Consider the following 19,984-nt stretch of genomic DNA (forward strand, 5'->3'; position numbering starts at 1 on the left):
CAGGGATACAGCCAAATGTAAACTCTCAGGTGTCGTAATATAGCTTTATCTTCATAGACCCAAGTCCACTTGGGAATGGTGTCTGGTTTTCAATGTAAAATTCCTAAGCTTCTTGTGACTGCCCAACTCTTTCACACGGACAATTTCACAGACTGAAAAGTCAAAATTTACAAAGGGGATTTTCTGGAAAAAAAATACATCGAAGCAAATCTCTCTTTAGCACCACTGTACATATGTAAAAGAAATCATGACAGGTCTCCTGTGGGGAATATTATGTCACTGAAAGGTAAAGATATTTTGCTTGTTCTTTCCTCAAAGGACAATTGCTAGGGGAGTGTATGGCAATGCATTAAATTCCCTGGAGAATGAAAATCGTCCTACATGATATCTTAATTGAAGCAGAGACTAATGTGTTCTGAAAGTGGTAAAGCACTGGTCACTATAAGACCATCATGGGTTTGAATGTTCCTTCCAAACATAGAAAAAAATCTCTTCTGTGAATTGGATTTAAGGATTTCTAGGATTTAAGGGAGATGTATGAGCGTGAACTCCAAAAATTCTTAGAAGAAAATCTGCAAGTTAGAAATACGGGACAATGACATATGCTCCATGGCCAGATGGGTGCCACTTAGTCCTGATGACAAAATCTATTTCATTTTTTTCCTTAATTCTTAGTATACAGATTCACCATTTCAGACAATCTAAGAACATTAAGTCAGAGGCAGAGAACACCCAGCAGATCTTCAGTTTGTAATCTTAGACAATTACGTACCATTCATAAAGGTGTTGTTAGTTTATGATTTTCAGTATTTAAATTCAGTTATCATAAATGACTCAAAGCATAACTTTGATTTGTTGGTAAATAAATCAATTTAGTTCGCAATGCTTTTTTTGACTGTAAACATTTAAGAAACAGTAGACAGTCTGTGTTCCATATCACAACATATAGTGTGCTGATAATGGACTGTAGTCCAACTTTCTCCAGTTCATCCTTTGCAAAATCAATACATTCAACACACACGCTAAACTATCCTTATTCAAAGTAAGTATTAGTTCACTACTGGAACAACATATAAAATTGATAAGAACCATTTGATCCATTCAGGCAAGTGATGGTTAAACAAAATGCCAAAAATTACTGTGACAGTAAGCAGATTCACCGATTGCAGGGAATTGGAATTGTTCTCTTAGCCCTCCTACCCTCACCAAATCCTAGATAAATATTGATGAAAAATCCTTCTTTCTTACTTCCCTTCTCTCTCTATCCCACCCCATCAGGTATAGAGCCACATGGTTAATTATTATTGATTACTTAAATGCTAGTGCCCAATTAGGACTTACTTGGAAGTGATACTACCATACTGCTATACAAGCTTAGGAGAATTCATGTTAGAATTAGGAAGAACAGGACATGGATATGACTGTACCTTCACAACTGCTACATACATTTCTGCGCTCATAATTCCTTAATTCTGAAGTAATTTCCCTATTCCTCTCCATGGGGCTACCTTCTGCTATGTACTGCTATGGCCAATTTGATAACAGACAATGTATTAGTCGCTCTCCAATACTTTGAAATAACCTACTCCCCTTTGTCAATGTGAAGATAGCTTTATTTTCTTATTTCTTCTAATGAAAAAAAAAATCAAAATCACTGCAGGCTACAGGAAAAACTACTATACAAACTAGACTTACATCCTCTCTGTGACTTGGGCTCTCCACGCTTAATACAGATCCATGAATTTGGCTGCTTATTCTTCAGACTGTCATATGTCAGGGAAATATGCAGATTTTGCACAGTTTATGAAGCCCTGAACAGAACAAATTTAGTGCAAAATTACAATAAAATTAAACCTACTTGTAATGATATTTCTTCACATGACTTTGCACTGGGACAGGTTGTCCAGAGAGGTGCTGGATGCCCCGTCACTGGAGACACTCAAGGTCAAGCTGGATGGGGCTCTGAGCAACCTGATCTGCTATAGGAGTCCCTGTTCATTGCAGGGCTGTTGGACTAGATGACTTTTAAGGTCCCCTGCGACTCCTTGCAATTTTCTACAGGTATAACTAATACAAGACAAGAGAGCATTTGGTTCTGCATTCATAAATTCTCTCAGGCATTACTAGTGTATTTGCTTGATGAGCAAAGACATCTCTGATCACAGATCTCTCCAGATGTGCTCCATACTGTATCAGTCAGATCTAGCTACAGTGTACAGCCTGCAAGTGAAAACCTAAGGAAAGTGCCTGGAGGTGTATATATATACTTTTTTTTTTCTATGAGGACACATTTCAGTAGTTTTAGCTTGCAGGTAGGTAACTGTGTGTGTGAAAGCAGGAAGAAAAACTGAGCAAACAAAACTAAGTAAACATTGGACCATGTAAGCATACAGAAGATACATGGCTCTACGCGGGAATGTAGAGAATGAAGAAAACAAAAAGGAAAAGAATGGAATATACTGAAAATGGGTTGAGATGTACTGCTACCTTTGATAAAAAAGAAATGAAAGAATGAGGAGGAGGAAAATCAAAATGAAAAAGAAGTCAATCTAACAGACAAATTTTTAGCAATGCATTTTCCAAGAAGTTACATTCAGCTACTCTTTATAAATCACATGCAGTATGTTTGTAAAAGGTGTTTGATTTCATAATTATGTTATCAAATCATCCAATTTATTTTTCTAAGATTTTGGGGGAAAACTATTTACCCTGCTAAGAGATCTATTTACACCTGTGATGATCTACAGAGTATTTTACGAACTGTTCTACCTATTGATACTTGGCTTCTCCCATATATAACTCTGGTATATACAAGACGATAGCCCTTCTAAAAGGTACGTCACTATGTTATTTTTGGCAGTATAAAACTTCTCCACTGACATTTCTTTTATGTATATGGAATAACAACACTCAATTTACACTGACCCAGCACTAGATTCTTTCAATGCCACTTGAAAGTAAATTAGGCTCAAATGACCTATAAATAGACTATGACATTACAAGCGTCAACTTGAGGATGTTTGCCTAAGAACATACCATAACCCCATCTATATTCCACACGCTGCCTGTGATACCCATCTCCCACCCTCAATATGCTCAGTTCCTTTCAATATCTCCCAAATATTGGCTGGAAAAGTGGCAAAAAATGCTGGGGCTGTTTTTGGACTATATATGGGCTTGCTGGTATTTGAATTGCAGCTCTCTACTGATGGACCAAACGAACTGTAACAAAGCCTGTCCTTCAGCACTGATAACAATCTGGGTCTTTCCTCTGTACCGTAAGATCCTAAAATGTGCTAGAAACATAATATTTATGCAACATTCACAGTGTTTTTTCAAATCTGCTGAAAAAATTGACAAGAGGTTCAGAATCAATGAGGAAGGAAGGAACACCAATGGGAGAACAGCACAACACATAAGCCTTGCTTTCTTTGGTGTAAGCTTAACTCAGTATCTTGGGTAAATTATGCAGCACACACAAGCCAAGGAACATTTCCTTCTCTTTACCAGTAAGCAGGTTTTATTCCTACTCAGCATAAGGGCTCAGTCCCTTCAGACAGCAGATACTACTGATCACTCCACCAGCCTTTATGCTCTTAATTTAAAGCCCAAATAGCATCATAACTAACTTAAACGATTCTGGTCTAAACTGAATTAACCTAAGTCTTTGGATTCTCGGGCTTTGAGACCAACTCCACTGCAGAGCAGTAGAAAATGGGGACGCTTCATACTTCTTTTGCAGCCTGTTCATAACATGGCTTTAAAATGAATAAAACCCAGGGAGGAATGATGAGGATAATAATTCCACCAAAAATTTCACAGCCACTATTCTGAGATCTTCTGGTGGTAATCATGGAAGGGATGTCTGAAAAAGGAGTTACTCTCCACAGACAACAACAAAGCTGCTTCATATGAGACTTTCCATGATTGTCCAAACCAGAAATCAACTTTGGTCTCAATATGCATCATGCCCCAGTGCAGCATCCTCTAGGTCATCCTTCCTGCAGGAGTAAGACTAACATTTTCAGTAACCAGCACAGTCATCCCCTCTCCTAGCTGTCTGAGTAGACACTGCTGCTTTTCCTCCAGAGCAGAGCTGTCCCCTCTTTCTTGGGGAAGAAGTCAGAATCTGGGCTACTTTGCTGTATACAATCAAATGAAATATATATATATATATGTTGCAGAGATATATTTTAAGAGTATATTTTGAGAGGTTACTTTTCCTGATACCAAAGAAACTATTTCAAGCACAGTGTGCCTTCTACACTGGCCTGTATCTGAATTTGACCATTTTTTTAAGCAACCACCTATCTGGAACAGGAAAGTAAGAGGGAGATGGGTGAGAGGAAGAGATGCAGATGGAAAAAGGGAGAGAGAGAAAAATCTGATCATGTCTCTCTACTGGATTTCTATAAGCCCCATCTTAGCAGACAGAAATATCCCTCATTTCACAGTCATGCCTTATTCATGTTACTGATTTTTGGCATTACGTACATTTGTGAACAACTATCTTCAATGATGAAGCACAGGAAGGACAGAATTTGATCAAACACCTCTGATAACACCTGAAGAACTCATTAAGAACAGCAACCACTGCCACTGAACCAGGGCATTGCATTAATTTTACAAAAACAAGGACAGATATCCCAGTAGTTTTATGGGGTTTTTGCTCTCCTTTCTATGTTTAAAAAAAGAAATAAAAAAAATAAAACACTTTGTTACTCATATACATTAACTGCATTATACATTTTATGAGGGCTGCTCTAAAAGTAATGTCTCCCATTTTATGATGTTGTGACAACATCAGAGGTGGATGTTGGGAGTATGGCAGTAGAGGTTGAACCTTCCTACCAATATTTCGTTACATGCTGTTTCCGTGTGACAGATGGCAGCAGAGGGGCAGTCTGATAGAATGGTGGCTGATACGGAAGTACTGGTGAAGCAAAAGTGTGTCACTGAATACCTCCATGTGGAAAAATGGCACAAACTGACATTTACTGACACTTGCTGAACATTTATGGAGACCAAACAGTAGATGCGAGCACAGTGAGGTGGTGGGTGATGTGGTTCAGCAGTGGCAATGACAACAGTGGATCATCTCCACTGGTGCAGGAATGATGTGCATGGCATGCTGGCTCTTGCCCATCACTGACAAAAATGCATAGCTAATGGTGGAGACTATGTGGAAAGAGACTGTTTTGTAGCTGAGAATTTCTCTATCAAACAATGTTACTGTGCTCATTGTATCTGCTGTAGTTTCCATGTAAATAAATAGGACAGATTACTTCTGGAGTGACTTATGAATATGAGGCCCTAGAAAATTCCTCTTCACAAAATGTGGCCCCAGCAAACCAAAAGGTTGAACACTCATGACTTAAACTGTTGATAAAATTAGTAATGAAAGCAGATAGCAGGTGCTCTTACACAGACATTTTTTGTTTGATGCCACACATTTGATATAATAAACGGACGCAGCGTTGAATATTTCATTGCTGTTACCTAAATTCACTTTGTCCTGGTTTGATAAAGATAAGATCAGTTCTAAATTGCTTTGGAATATTAACTGGGTACCATGAATGTATGTTGTATTCTCTCAACCGTAACTCATTACAAGGTACTTGCTTGGCATCAATAAGTCAGTCTTGCTTTTGTGTGCATAGGCATTTGTGAGAGTGTGTGTGTGGCTCAATACTTTGCTGCTAGGCTATTTAGTGATAAAATCTGATATAATAAAATATTAATTACAGCTGAAAGGTTGGGTGAGAAATATGAACTCAATTACAGTCCCATTTTGTGAACAAAGGGCAGGGAGAAAAAATCCTTTAGTTATAGAGGGTTGGGATAATAACAGAACAACCAGAACATTAGACTCAAGCTGAGTACTCCCTAAAAGGCCACCTGTTATTAATCTTCACATCAGGCACAGAATTTCAAGTGAATTAGGTCAGGATGAAAGATATTTTCAGCTGATTTTTTTGGACTAACTAATTTAAGGATTTCTTTATCTGAGCACTTTTTTTCTTTGATGTCATTGCAATTTAGTAATTAGAAATTTGTAACAAGCATAAGGACACAGCAATTATAATTAAAGGTTAGATACTATTCACACTGTACAAAAGTGCCACCTTACATGGTACAAAAATAGAAAATAACTAACATTTGATTCTAAATGTCTTTGATTCAGTCAGATTGGCTCCTTCCCAGTGCCGAGCTGTTGTACCTGCGGTTTACCGTCTTACAAAGCCAAGGTTTTTACAAAATACACCAGCAGAGGAATATAAATTATTTTAAGATTATTAATATGTTCCTGTTCTTCTGCCAATTTACCTGAATGAGTTGAATTACTGAAGATTTAATAGAATATGACCAGATTGTAAAGAAGCACAACTGTGAGTCAAAGTTACTACAAAACAAATTGTATGACCTTCAGATCCTGCATTTAGTACTGAATCATAAGGACTGAGCAATCTTATCTATTACTGCAGGCTAAAATGTGCCATTCTATCATAAAATAAGATTTGCATTGTCTGAAGAATTGAATGCTTGAAGATTTGACTTTTTAATGGTGTTTTCAGTTTCAGTGAATTTTGCTGAAACTATGACAATATATTTTGGCACCAGGCCAAAACACTTGCTTTCAGTGAGTTTACATTTCTTTCACTTGCAATAATCCAACAACCATTTCAAAGCTTCTTAATCAGCTTTATGTTCTTTGCTTAATTTCTTTTTAAAAAGAACACAAGAAAATGGTTAAGTTCATAAATACAAGGAGAGAAAAGTATCTTGGAACAGCAAGCAAGATGTTTTTATAAGCCAACATTACACCATTTAACCAGTTTTCAGGTTGCCAAGGTCAATTTATAAAACAACTGGAAAGCATGGAATAAGGAGTAAAGTCTTGTCACAGATTAAAAAAAAAATTAAGAAAGCAAAACTGTCTAAAATCATTTAGTCTAAGAAAGAATGAATTTAGAAGGGATTTGAAGGAAATACTCAAAACTGAAAGCCATGGCAGAGCTAACTGATCCTTTCTTTTCAATCTGTCATGGAGAAAGAAAGTACTGATGCACAACGCTGTTAGGAAGAAACAAATGAAATTCTTGGTGTCTATATGCAGAAAAACCAATATGCAACTACCAGGGACATCATGCAGCCCATCTCATCAAAATTAGTAGTAGCGTTTCTGAAAGAGTATGCCTGGTTCCCTAATGCTCAAAAATAGCTCACTATAGCTTGCTAATTGTAGGTCTGCTTCTGACTAGAATGGAAAAAATCATTACAACCCACTTTCCACTCCAGCCATCAACCTTTACCTGGTTCATTCCTACTATGAAAGTCCAGGTGAAAGGAAGAAACAAACTAGTTCTTTTTTCTCATTGTATAATATGATAGAATGCTACGCTCCAGTCTTCACAAACTAGAATAGATCTACCATGATCTAAATGACCAGTTCATTTGGATTCCTAAGAAAACAATCATAAGGATACACCTCCTTATTAGGGATGTTCCTAGTTCTTTAAATCCACACAGGATCAACATGTTATGTCCTTTTGACTAAATTTTGAGATTTAAGTTTTGTGTTTTTTTTTTAAATGAAATACTATATTACGCTGTTTTCACTCTAGACTGTTCATAGTGGCTGGATACATTATGATGAAACACTGCACTGGAATTAGAAGGAATGGAGTAAGAGAAAAAGAGGCAGACTTCATGCAAAGATTTGGTTGAGTCATTTCTACTTTCAAGGAAGTCTAAGCCCATTTGCAAATTACCGTTTCTTTCCTGAACAGCCCTGAAGAAAATCAATACCAGTGCAAAGATAAAGTGTAAGAATAACTTTGAGAATGTAAGCAATTGCCTCAAAGAACAGAAAGATTTCCTTACTTCTACACCCATACAGAAACAATAAGATACACTACTGCTTTCCTCTCAACTCCCAATTTGTGTTTATTATAAACAATGCCGCATCCAGAGCCATGATTTTCAATCTGTTCTTTGCAAATTCCTAGGGATGCATAGTTTGCAAAAGCCAAGAAAAACAAACATACGGCTTATACATGTAAAATCACACTATAAGGATTTATATACCCTCTACAATGTCCTTAGGGGTTTACAAGTTAAAAAATAATTTCTGGTAAGAAAAATGGATTACAAGAAAGCAATATTCTATGTCAACATTTCCCATTAGGACACGAACTCCCAACATGCTATGCTTAAACCCTGGAGAACGTACAATAGGTGTGGACACTGAAATCTAACAGCGTTCACAAGTATAACTATGCACAGCTCTTATTTATGAATGCAAAGTAATACTTGCATGCAAACTGAGCAAGAAGCCTGAATATTGCGCAGAAATGAAGAATTAGTATTCACAACAGGAGATCACCTGCTAACGGATCTACTACGCAATGTTAATGTGAAAATAGTAAGATCTTTTTATACTCCACAAGGCTGTGCACTGGAAACCTACTACTGAATTGGGCTGGGGGTTAAAGCAAACAAATGTATTTAAATGAGTGGTTTTAAGTTGAAGGAGAATGCTTATTTTCTCTCTTCTTCATGCACTCTCGGCAACCTGCTGGCTTATGCGCAGCACAGGAAAAAAGCGTTTGCTGAGACAGCTAAATGAATACACAAGACAGTTTCAACAGGTTTTAAGATTCAAAGCTTGAAAACTGTTTACTGCTCATTAAAGCACTCACAGAGGAGACAAAGTTTCTCATCTATTCATCCAGGGGATACAACATGGAGCACTGAGCAACCAGCTCAAACAGCTTTGCTGTGGTGGTTAAGATGTCTCATCTGTCCATTCTCTCCTCCCAGCTGCTATGCTTTCACAGGAGATTCAGTAGAAAGCAGCATACGCATACGCTTCAAGCTGCATCCCAAAAGCCCAGAGGTATCACTTAGGCAACCTCATGCATAGACACATTTTCTCTTGCCAACTCGGCTGTGGGAGAGCAGGACCATTGCAAAAATAACCACAACAGAATTCTCTTCTCTCAATGCTATCATCTCTTTACACAACTTTAATGCAGCAGGTCCTGGTCCAGCAATTTGGGAATGGAGATTACTGTCTGTGTTGATTTTCATCCTTTCTTCTCTGCAGAAAGGCTCTGCAGGGTGCTTTAATCAGCGGTGCAGAATGGTGCAGGCAGATAGAGAAAACCAGTCAGCTTTTGTGGCATTGTCCCCAGACTTATGTGGACAAATACCTGGCCGACCTTTTCTTCTGTCTGTGAAGGTGTAACTCCTTCCTCCTGAACTGGGATTTATTCTGGTAGGATTAAGCAGTATAGAAGCCCTGGCAGCATGACACTGTACAGCTCTTCTCATAGGAAATTTGGCTGTAGATAAAAGATTCTGCACAGTTTAAGCTTAGAACAGCTGTTAAATACAGATGATTCTGGCCTTGTGCTTCTACAACCTCATGAGACCAATCTTGAAAACCGCTCCTGATCTAGATGTGAGAACACAATTCATTCGCCCTCATCTTATTTCCCTGTGGCAATTTCTCCCCAGACTCAACATTTTTATAATGCCTCAGACATCTAGCCTATTCTTCTCTGAGACTGTTTTAGGCTGAGGCATTTATATTGCTGCTGACTGAACGGTTGCTGCTTTTAGTTGTACAGCCCAGTAAGTGACTTTGTTTTTCATGTCATTTAATGTAATCCAGTTGAGCAGATTAGCTTTTACTTAGCAATGCTTTAAAGTCATGATGCTTGTTGCAAATGCTGGTGATTTCCTTTCCTGCTTAAATGAACACTGTAGCAGAAAGAAAGTTGTCATGATAACGTTTAGGGAAATTTCACTATCTAGTATGGAAATGGCTGTTTCACTCCAAGCACTTTGATAGCTTTTCTTCCCCTTTCCATGTTGCATTCCTCTTTATTCTTTTGTCTTCTTTAATACTACTTAATATCTAAAAAAAAAATTAAACTCTTACAGTACAGTTCAATCAAATACAATTTATACCAAGAGTTAGGAAATCCTTCCAATTTCTTTGTCCTGTAAACTCTGATGCACTTATGTATCAGTATCAGAACCTTTTCTAATGCAATCTTTTAGTGTTTGCTAGAGAATAAAGAGCTCATACAAATTTCCTCACAAAAAAACAGATGAAAAAAATCCTAAGGTCAACTGCAGTATGAGTGCCCTATTGCAAGAGAACCTATGGAAAAGTCAGCTTAAATGGTATAGGTTATTTCTGTGTTGTAACCTGAATTATATAAAAGAACAGATTTATAAGCCCTCTGATGACGATAGCTCTGGCCTATGTGTGACCCTCTTAATAAAGCTTGTGCCATACTTGGGGATGACAAGTAGAGAAAAATGAAAAGGAGACTTTTGGCATGACAGTGCCATGTGACTGTCTTTCACAAAACACTGAATCATATACTAATTTCTTTAAAGGCACCTAGCATCACCTTCCTGACATTTATGTCCATATCTGTTCCAGAGCTTCAGTTTATCACGGGTTTAAATTTCATCCATTTACATGTTCATTCACGTGTTCTCTTAACTGAAATTGTTCTTTACTTTTTCTGAAGTTTATTTCTCTAATATAATTTGGAAAACAACCACATCTTCTTTTCATGTTATCTGGCTGGCCAAAACAAGTCCAGCTCTCTCGGTCACTTCACATGTAACACAAGTTTGCCAGTTCCCTGATCATTCGTGCCATAACACCTCTCTGCTGTGGTAGTACTAAAAACCAGCATTTGTAGATCAGAGAAATGCATAGCAGTTTATGAGGGCCTTTCAGTGTCTTCTATAATGGCATTTATAGACTGTCACCTTTGCAGGGAATCCACCTGCTCTGTGCAGTCTATTTGCCAATTTCACAGCCATGCCACATTTTGATGACTCACCACAAGCTATTAATACTTTTTTTTCTCCTGTTATTTCCAAAAGTGAACCTCCATCTTGCAGAATATATGATTGTTACTAGGTCATAAATGCAAAACTTTGCATTTCATCCCATTTGCACTAGATGAATCCTAAAGGCTATTCACTTTTCTCTGTAAAGCATTTCAATTCAATGCTGCAGGATCTACTTTTACTGCCAATTGGTTTACAATGTGTTATATTTATAGATGGCATGTATAAACAAAACGAGCACATGTTATTGTGTTACCTCTGGTTGATAGTTCAGCCCTTCGCTATACAGTGCAATGAGCATACACTTCCATCATGGTCACTGGTTTGGAGCACTTGTAAGACACATAAAAATATACAGTTAAACACTTCCAGAAGAAAAGCAACCAAATATCAAGAACCATGATAGATGGTTCTGTGATAAAGCACGGAAAGACTGATGCGTGTCTTCAAGGCTCCAGTATCCAAAGGGACCAAGCAACTTCCAGTATGATCTGCAAGACCGACCTGAGTGTTTATTTAGTTAAATGGTTGAACAATTGCTCAAAGTGCACCACAGCATTACAGGAATTCTGAATGGTTTACTCAGCACTGGGGCTGCAAACACACAAAAAAATGCTACGTGGTTACCGTGATACCCATCTTAAAAAAATTATTTTGAAATATCTCTAGAAAGTACAGCCCCAAACAATCATGTTCAGAAATCACTAAAGGAAATGCACCTACACTGAAGAGATTACATCTTCAGTCATTCCACAGCTCACAGTAAAGCAAAACCAAGTCCCTGGCATAGTTCAGTAAATACAAGACAACACATCCCTTCTTGTGTTTTCAAGGAGCACTTTGTTGGTTCTGTGCTGGAACTCAGTCATGCCTGCTTTTTGCAAGAATAACCTAATGGTCAGAGCAATGCCCTTAGAAGCCAGAGATCAGAGTATTGAGAGTATTTCAACATTTCACTCCCACATCACCCAAGCCACCCAATGTTACGCCCTTCTACTGAGATTGGCCTATGTGCAGATAGAAGAGCAAGAATAACAGGAGAACATTAATGAAGGAACTCGTCTGATAAAATGGAGTTTATCTTAATTCTGACAATCATTTCTGTTTTTATTCAATGACTATCAAACCAACATACTTAAAATGCTGGGAGAAAGGAGCAAGTCCTAAAATCGGGTCTGTTGGCTGCTTTAGGAACTTTGTGCTCCCAGTTTGGTGGTTGGACTAGATGATCTTAGAGGTCTTTTCCAATCTTAACGATTCTACAGTTCTGCTGTTTTACTGAGACACAGTAATAGCTGAGAACAGGCTCACTGACTTGCTAGAGACTGAGTTGCCTAAAATCCATGTAGGCTGTATCAAGATATTAAGCAAATCAGGATATTAAGTAAACCAATGGTACACCATCCTCTTGGTTAAATGGTTTGAAAGGCTCCCAAATAAAGCTTTACCATCAGCCAGTTATTGCTCTCCACAAAGTTTATGGACATGGATCAAGGCCCATGCCAAACTATCAGTCTGGAGATGGTCTTTCTATATGGGAGCTGAACAAAGACAGTTTTCAGACAGTTAGCCTCAATGCCAGAAAATGGTACAGAGCATCCAAAACTCAAAAGGAAATAGGCAAGCCTAAGGTCTGAACCAAAGCAGGCTAAATATGGCCCTTGAATGTCTGAGTAGATGTTCCTTGGAAAGTGGTCATGGAAAAGTAACACTGTTTTGTTCTGCACTCACTTAGTGACTGAGCCATTCATTTTAATAAGTAGATTTAATAACAACATGCTTTATTGATTCTGACTGGAGTTGGCATTCCAGAGCTAGCGAAACATGGTATGAGTTCCAAGAGTTTATTATTCACAAATTGAACTGCTACTGGATCTCAGCTCTCATCAGGGAGACTGGAAAAACCCAATGGTCCACAGGACGTCAGTGGAGAACAGTCTAGCTGAACTAGCTTGCCATGTTGTCAGAATGAGAGTTAAGTAACACAGAGAAGAGTATCATTTTACTGTGTCCAGTTCTGAGGCCCCCAACACAAGAACACTGAGCTGTTGGACTGGGTCCAGAAGAGGGCCATGAAGATAATCTATCTTCCCAGGGAGGTGCTCCAGAGAAGGCTCCAGGGGGATATTATAGTGGCCTTCCAGTACCTGAAGGGTGCCTACAGAAAAGCTGGGGAGGGACCTTTCATAAGGGCACGTAGCGACAGTACAAGGGTAAATGTCTTTAAACTGGAAGAAGGTAGATTTAGACTAGGTATTAGGAAGAAAATCTTTACTGTGAGGCACAGTATGGAAGAGATTATTCACATAGGTTGTGGATATCCCCTTCCTGGAAGCACTCAAGGCCAGGCTGGATGGGGCTTTGAGCAACCTGGTCTAGAGGGAAGTGTCCCTGCCTATAGCAAGAGGGTTTGAATTAGGTGATCTTAAAGGTCTCTTCCAACCCAAACCATTCTATGATTGTATGATCACTAGGAAGTAGACAGATAATCTCCTAGTTAAGGACAGTATGAAAATTGAACATCAAAATAAAAGCTAAAAAAGCCATACAAGCTTTGTGGTAAGGTGGGAGTCATTTGCTTCTCATGTGTAACTAGAGGTACAACTAGAGGGAATGGCCTTCAGATCTTGGAGGTCTTTTCCAAACATGGTGATTCTATGGTTCTGAGCACAGCATCATAACAGTGTTGTTGATTTTTCAGTTGTCAATTTATATCCAAGCCCTTGAGAAGATACTGGTTAGTGATGAAACTGAAAAAAATCTCTTCATTGATATGAAGTAATCTATTCTCTCTTTTGTTCTGGAATTGCTTCAGCTAGCATGCTTGATTTATTTTAATTTAATTTCTATTAATTGCAATGCTAAATGACAGCACTGTGCTGGGTTCACAGTGACACAAGAATCAATCCTGCATTTACATCACAGTAAAAAGCTTGAGGAGATTTCTGAATTTGTCAGCAGGACATGTGAAGCCGCACTGCACACACCTAGGCAACATACACCATAAATTCTAATTCAAGTCAGAGTTAAACTCCAAGGACAAGTTCTACTACATAACAAAAAAGAGTTACAGCACTTATACAGCATAAGCAATTATTGTACTGTACCCTCAATGAAACCAAAATTGACTCTTCTGCTGTAAATAATTATACTTGTTGCTATAAAGAAGTGATAATTATGGGCACCAATAAAACCCCATCCCCTTCTGTATCACAGACATCCTGAAAGAAGTTGGCTCACTGGCTTACAGGTTGTAAAACTATGATTTGGAAATACAGTTTGCAGGCAGGAGCTGACCCTCTAGCATATAATTCAACTCCTTGTATTTACAGATCCTTAAACTATAGAAATGATGCCAGTGACAAGCAAATAAAAGAACAGAAAGTTCCCTTCATACTCCTTAGGCTTTGTGGTCTAATACTATTTCAAAAGACTGTATTTTCAACATGGTATTTGAGAACACTAGTGAGCTAGTAATGTTCCTTGAACACGTATAGAAACATTATTGCAACATAACCATTCCTTTACCCTAAATCCAACAAATATCAGCTAGAATGTTTTATCAGTGAGATCCTGAAAGGCCAAAGTTCACTTTCCAGTTTCTTGGGAAGCTTTCCAAATCTCTCTCATTAAATACACTTGATATTTTTCTCCTTACCTGTGTCTACATGAGATTTTCTTTTTTCTCATTACTGTGTTACTACTCATGTCATGTCACTAAGAATAGCAGGAAATTACAATAACATGTTTGCATTATATAACATGCTTGGTAGGAACTGTGAGAGGTCAGAGCTAAAAATATAGATTTTGCAATGCTTTTATTTGCATGCACTGCTGCTGTATTTTTGCCCACCTCGAGCATTATGTCTCGTATTGCGCAAATCAGCATTCTTCCCATTTCAAAGCTCATTTGTTCACTTATTCCGAATTTTTAATCATACTGTCTTCATAATACATGAATTGACTCTTTTCCACATATAAAAAAAATCAGACTGAGATAGCAGTACCTCTTTTCTGAAAAGTGGATCATGCACTTGAGGCCCAGTTCTGTGCCTGCCATCCACTCGCAACAACATGAATGCCCCATGGTCACTTCAAGGCAGTTAGTGGCTTCTCTGGAAGGCTATCTGTTAGACTTTCTTTCTCAAAAGATGATTTCTGGGAGACTGCCTCTCAGTCTTCAGATGATCCCATTTCTTCCTGTAGAAGTGTCTTAACAGTGCAGTATGTTCTAAATTTCATACTATGAAACTTAAGAGGAATCTTGGTGCTTCTATATCAGGGACTGTGTGCAAATTTCCTGAATTCCAGATATGACAACGAACCTAGTATTTACAGGGTCTCTCCAAAGGTCTGAATTAGATCAGTAAATCTCTGTGGAATTTAGACAATCTGAACACATCATGAAGTGTTTATTTTACCCAACAAAGTAACAGAAAGGAGTGCTTATTGCTTTAGATAACATATATTTTCAAATTTCTACGGCAGTTTTCAGCTGCCTACTAACTGAATAAAGTCTTTTAGGTTGAAACGTAATATAAATTACTTCTTCAGGGAAGAGGGATTAAAAGAAAGATGTTTCAAAATCAGAATCTTTGGGTAAAATGATGGTTGACTCATTTTTCCCAGTTAAGACCTTTTTTAGATCAAGCAACTTGTGTGTTGAAGAAGTTGGTTGATAAAGTGGATGAATAAAGAATACAAAGACTGCCTTCACTCTCACACACTCCCAGCCTGTGCAGTTCGTGTGTAGTTTCTTTCTGAGTGTTTTCTTTAAGGTTCTTTTTAACTACACCTCTTGGTAATTGCTGCAGTTCTGTTTCTCTTTCATCCTGTCTGGCTTTACAGTCCAAGGATCTGCAGGACTTCTCCCACATACTCAAGGCAGAAGGCGCTCTAGCATTCAAAATGCTAAGTACTGCATTCAGGATAAAGTTAGCTCATACAATTGGCTATTCTTGGCCCTCCTCTTCTCTTCAGGATTAAAGAGGAAGGTACCAGCTGTTTGTGGTGTCTATGAGAGCAGAAAGAATGGCTAAATGGACTATTCTTTATTTCTTTATATTTCATTATCTGATTAGAAGAGTCTTATGGGGCAAGTTCAGCCCGGAGAAGTTTGGCATTGCAAGATGAGAAAGGTCATTCCCCTAACCACAAACTTACCCACAGAGCAAAAGGCAGAATAGAACATGGACAGTCTCACCTTGCTCCTTCCCTGAGTGTGCTGTCACCAGGTATTTTTGGGGTTATCTGGGACAAAATCTTTGGGATGCTCATCCTTTGGCTTTTTGAGGATGTGGCACTGAATATTATGAGGAGGGTGCTGGGGTGACAGCATTTCGCTGATTATGCCAGTCAGATAAAAGAAGTGGAAGCACTCAACCTTTATCATAGCAAGACTGAATGGAAATCTATGCGACAAAGAAAACTCGCTTCTGTTGCTGCTAAAAGCTTGCAGGAAAACTTTTCCAGAGAAGGTCACAAGAACCTTTTATTATGTAATACAGCAAACAGTCTAAAGCTCTTTCTAACAGATGAATACATAAGTAACACTAAACGCATGCAGTCATCGAGCACTACATTTTTCATTCCTGTGTACAAGCCAGACCTTTGCAATAAACAAGCATTCCTTTGCTGAAGTAAGTGGAACTGACCTATCTGTGTACCTGCAGATAATTTGGCCCCACAATCTTTAAACTGTAGATTAACTTGCACTGAAGAAGTGAAATGTAAAAATGATACTGTCTTGAAAGAGTAAGTTCTTGAAAAAGTGAGTGCCTCAACGTATGTTGAATAGCCCTTACATAAAAATATTTTCTTGTAGACTTTTAAAGCAAACTCTCTAGAATTTTACTGATTCATACACATCTTAAAAAAAAAAAAAATGTCCTCAGTAACACAAGTATTACACAATTTTCACAGAACCATCATCTTAAATTAAAGAAAAAGCCTCACAAATGACAATCGTTATAGAAATCTGAATAGCTTAGCCAACTGTTAAGTACATATATTCATCATTACTGAATGCACTACTGCTTTAAACATACATAATTCCAAAATAATCTTCTAGAAGTAAACACAGCAACAGCCATAAAACCTAAAATCGCAGACAAACTGAGCAGTATTTGTTGTATTAAAACTCTGACAAAATAGATTTTAATCATGTCCAGTTGTACAAATTCTAAAACAACCTGGAATGCCATTTGGCCTTCATGATTAACGTGTACTTTATCATTGTAAACAGAGCTTCCACAACATGTCTAGAAAGTCTGCTTTTTTGAAGCAACATTTAAACAATCAACATGCCCTTTCTCCCTTTTATGTCACGGTGGTTGTGAGGGGATTCTAAATAAATCAGGAGACAGCAGGATTTTTCATATTTGATTAGAGAAGAAGAATTCAATTGCAGAAAAAATGCAGAATTCTGAGTGACCTCAGGTATTTAGCTTATTTCCTTGAATGGGAGAACTTGTGAACTCCTTATCCATTTCAGGAATTACAGAATCTTCTGTGACATGGCTGACGTGCTGATCAATACAACAACAGCAATAATTTATACTGCAAGTTTAGTGTAGTTTCAAAAACCTGCATTAACCAAGCTGGTGCTTGTAGGAGGATCAATATACAAGGCATCATTCTTAGCGATGTGCATAAAAGAAGTATGACTAAACTTCTAACACCCAATGAAGACAGATTAAGATGCAGAATGCACTCTGCAAGCTATGCCATGATATGCTTCAGAGTGTAACATAAAATAAAATGCAATAAAATGCATTGAGAAATTCTTACTTTAATTTTCACTTTCTGTTTCACAAGGTATTTACATTAAGAGTTTGTAGGCAGCAGTCATTTTAAGACCTGCTGAAAGGACCTATACCATATGTTCATCTGCTTTCATCAGTTCTATAGCTTCAAGTTACTTTAAATCTCTCCTTCTATTTTCTTACTACTATTCCACTCATTTGGTGTACTTAATCTCCTAACTGGCTTCCTTTTATCGCCAGCAAAGCTGCTGATGCATCTCCACTGCTATAGGAATTAATAATCTTTAGTTCACAGCGCAGTTAGAAGGAATTAAACTTCTTATTTTTTTAAGGCCTAATATGTTTGTGTTGAAGCAAAAATAAGTCCAAATATTATTATTTTGATTCAGATGCTTGAATTCAGAAGGACTACACTGCAGCTTTATAGCATGAAGTAACACAAACATAAAATCTACTAAATTAGTTCCACTGTATCTGCTTTAATTGCTTTCTCATTTCTTCTCAGCTTGTTCAGACTTATCAAAACTGCTACTTTTTTTTTTTAAGTTGTCTGAATGACAATTTCCTAAATTCATCCATAGAATGATGAAACATATCTAATACAGCAGTGAATGCTGCAAAATAAAAATAAAAATTAAATGTTCTGAAAACACCACCCCCTAAAAAAATAATAATTTATGTATAAAGGGGAAACATCTTCAACCTCTGAGAAATCTGTATTTATCTCATCTATATTTTCCCTTGTTCAAAATATTGAGCTCATTACTGGTTATGATTCAAAATAATATAATCATTCCTCTGTTTTCTTCACTGAAAAGCAGGCATCTTTTATCACAACAGGTGTACGACTTACATGGTAATGTGCATCTCGCTATGAAATTAAACCACAGCAAACTGGAAATTCATTAGGATGAACTATATAACATTAAAGAACTGAAGCTATGATTTTCCAGTCTTTTACTGTACTTCTCTCATGGCCAAGTAAATGTAAATACTTCATGGATGGTACAGTACATATTTTGAAAAGTGGTTAACTTACTAAGAACTGATTATCTTATATTTGTGAAGTAAACAAGAAAAGAGAATATCATAGACAGTAGTTCAGCATAGAAAATGTGACATGTCCTTGAACTTCTAACACTGCAGTAAGCAATTACCTTAAAGAAGCCACCCACACAACAGAACTATGGCTTTGTTCCTTATCTTCAAAGAACAAGCCACTTGCATCTGGATCAAATCCTTTAAACAATACACGAACACTCAACATCAAAGCACTTTCATTTTCTTCAGTTATTTAATTTAATTAGAGCTAATACAGACATGAATTTAGACACTGACTGTTGTGTAGAAAATCCCCAGAAAACATGTTCAAGAAATTAATCAATTTGGTTTTAATTTTATAAAGCCTTTTCCCCCATTACCTGACAGGAGCGCCTCTGCTCTGTGCAGGTTTCAGTAAGACTGTCACAGTGCTGTCAGTTTGATTCAAAGGTGTCTCGAGTTCATATGGTGGCATAGAGGGTGCTAGAATAAGAAAGGAAAAGAAGCAAAATAATCATTATTCCTGTATTTCTTCTTTCAGGATCCATATCTTTATTTGAATATGTAATCCTAAAGACTTCTGGCAATATAAAGACTGTATAAAGCTCTAATATGCTTTCAGTTATAGTAGAAGTATTAGACAATTTTTAAGTAAATTCAGTAAAAAAAATAATAAAAAATCCTAGCTCACTGAGAATTACTAGAGCCAACAGCTCCTAATACAGCTAAGTTTTCAGAAAGTACTGAGAGTACATCAGTTGGAAATGAATATATATACATTTTATTTAAAGAAGAGCATCTACAAACTGTAGATATATGCAAAAGTGACTATATTTTTTGAAACTGTGAATCCAGCTTTCTCAGTGTGTCAGCAATAGTTGGATATGCTTCTGGAACTTGTCATTTGTGCTGTGGCTGTCATGGGCCTATCTATTGTCCACCACAGATATCATTCATGATAATGAAACAGGATGATCATCATGAGAGCTTATCATACACTCAATGGCACTTTTGCAAACTGTGTCTCCATTAAACAATTACAAATGATTCCTCAGTTACAATCTTCTACTGCTATTGCTTTTCTTCCAATGCTCTTATCTAGTTGTGTTTTTACCACTGTAACTAATGGAAAGCTGCTCAGTTAATTGTTTGTTTAGCAGTCTATCACATACTTATTGTCCAGCTATTAATGATGATACACTTCTACAGACTTAAAAGGCTACAGAATCAAACAGCAATCACTGCAGTGAACTTTTTCAACCACAGGAATGATGCAAGACAATGAACTTCCCCAA

The 19,984-nt window shown here is 37.4% G+C and overlaps 1 protein-coding gene across 11 annotated transcripts in view; it reads right to left on the reverse strand.

Annotated features, from left to right (window-relative positions):
- The window catches only part of PTPRM (protein tyrosine phosphatase receptor type M), a 451,026-nt gene that overhangs the window by 178,827 nt on the left and 252,215 nt on the right, over positions 1-19,984 (reverse strand). For all 11 annotated transcript variants that reach the window (XM_052703744.1, XM_052703741.1, XM_052703740.1 and 8 more), the window contains one exon: positions 19,070-19,172. In XM_052703744.1, the coding sequence (XP_052559704.1) occupies positions 19,070-19,172 (103 nt within the window). The remainder of the gene's footprint in view (positions 1-19,069; positions 19,173-19,984) is intronic.

This window comes from Tympanuchus pallidicinctus, unplaced genomic scaffold (assembly GCF_026119805.1).
Source record: "Tympanuchus pallidicinctus isolate F22 unplaced genomic scaffold, pur_lepc_1.0 scaffold5, whole genome shotgun sequence".
Lineage (NCBI taxonomy): Eukaryota > Metazoa > Chordata > Aves > Galliformes > Phasianidae > Tympanuchus > Tympanuchus pallidicinctus.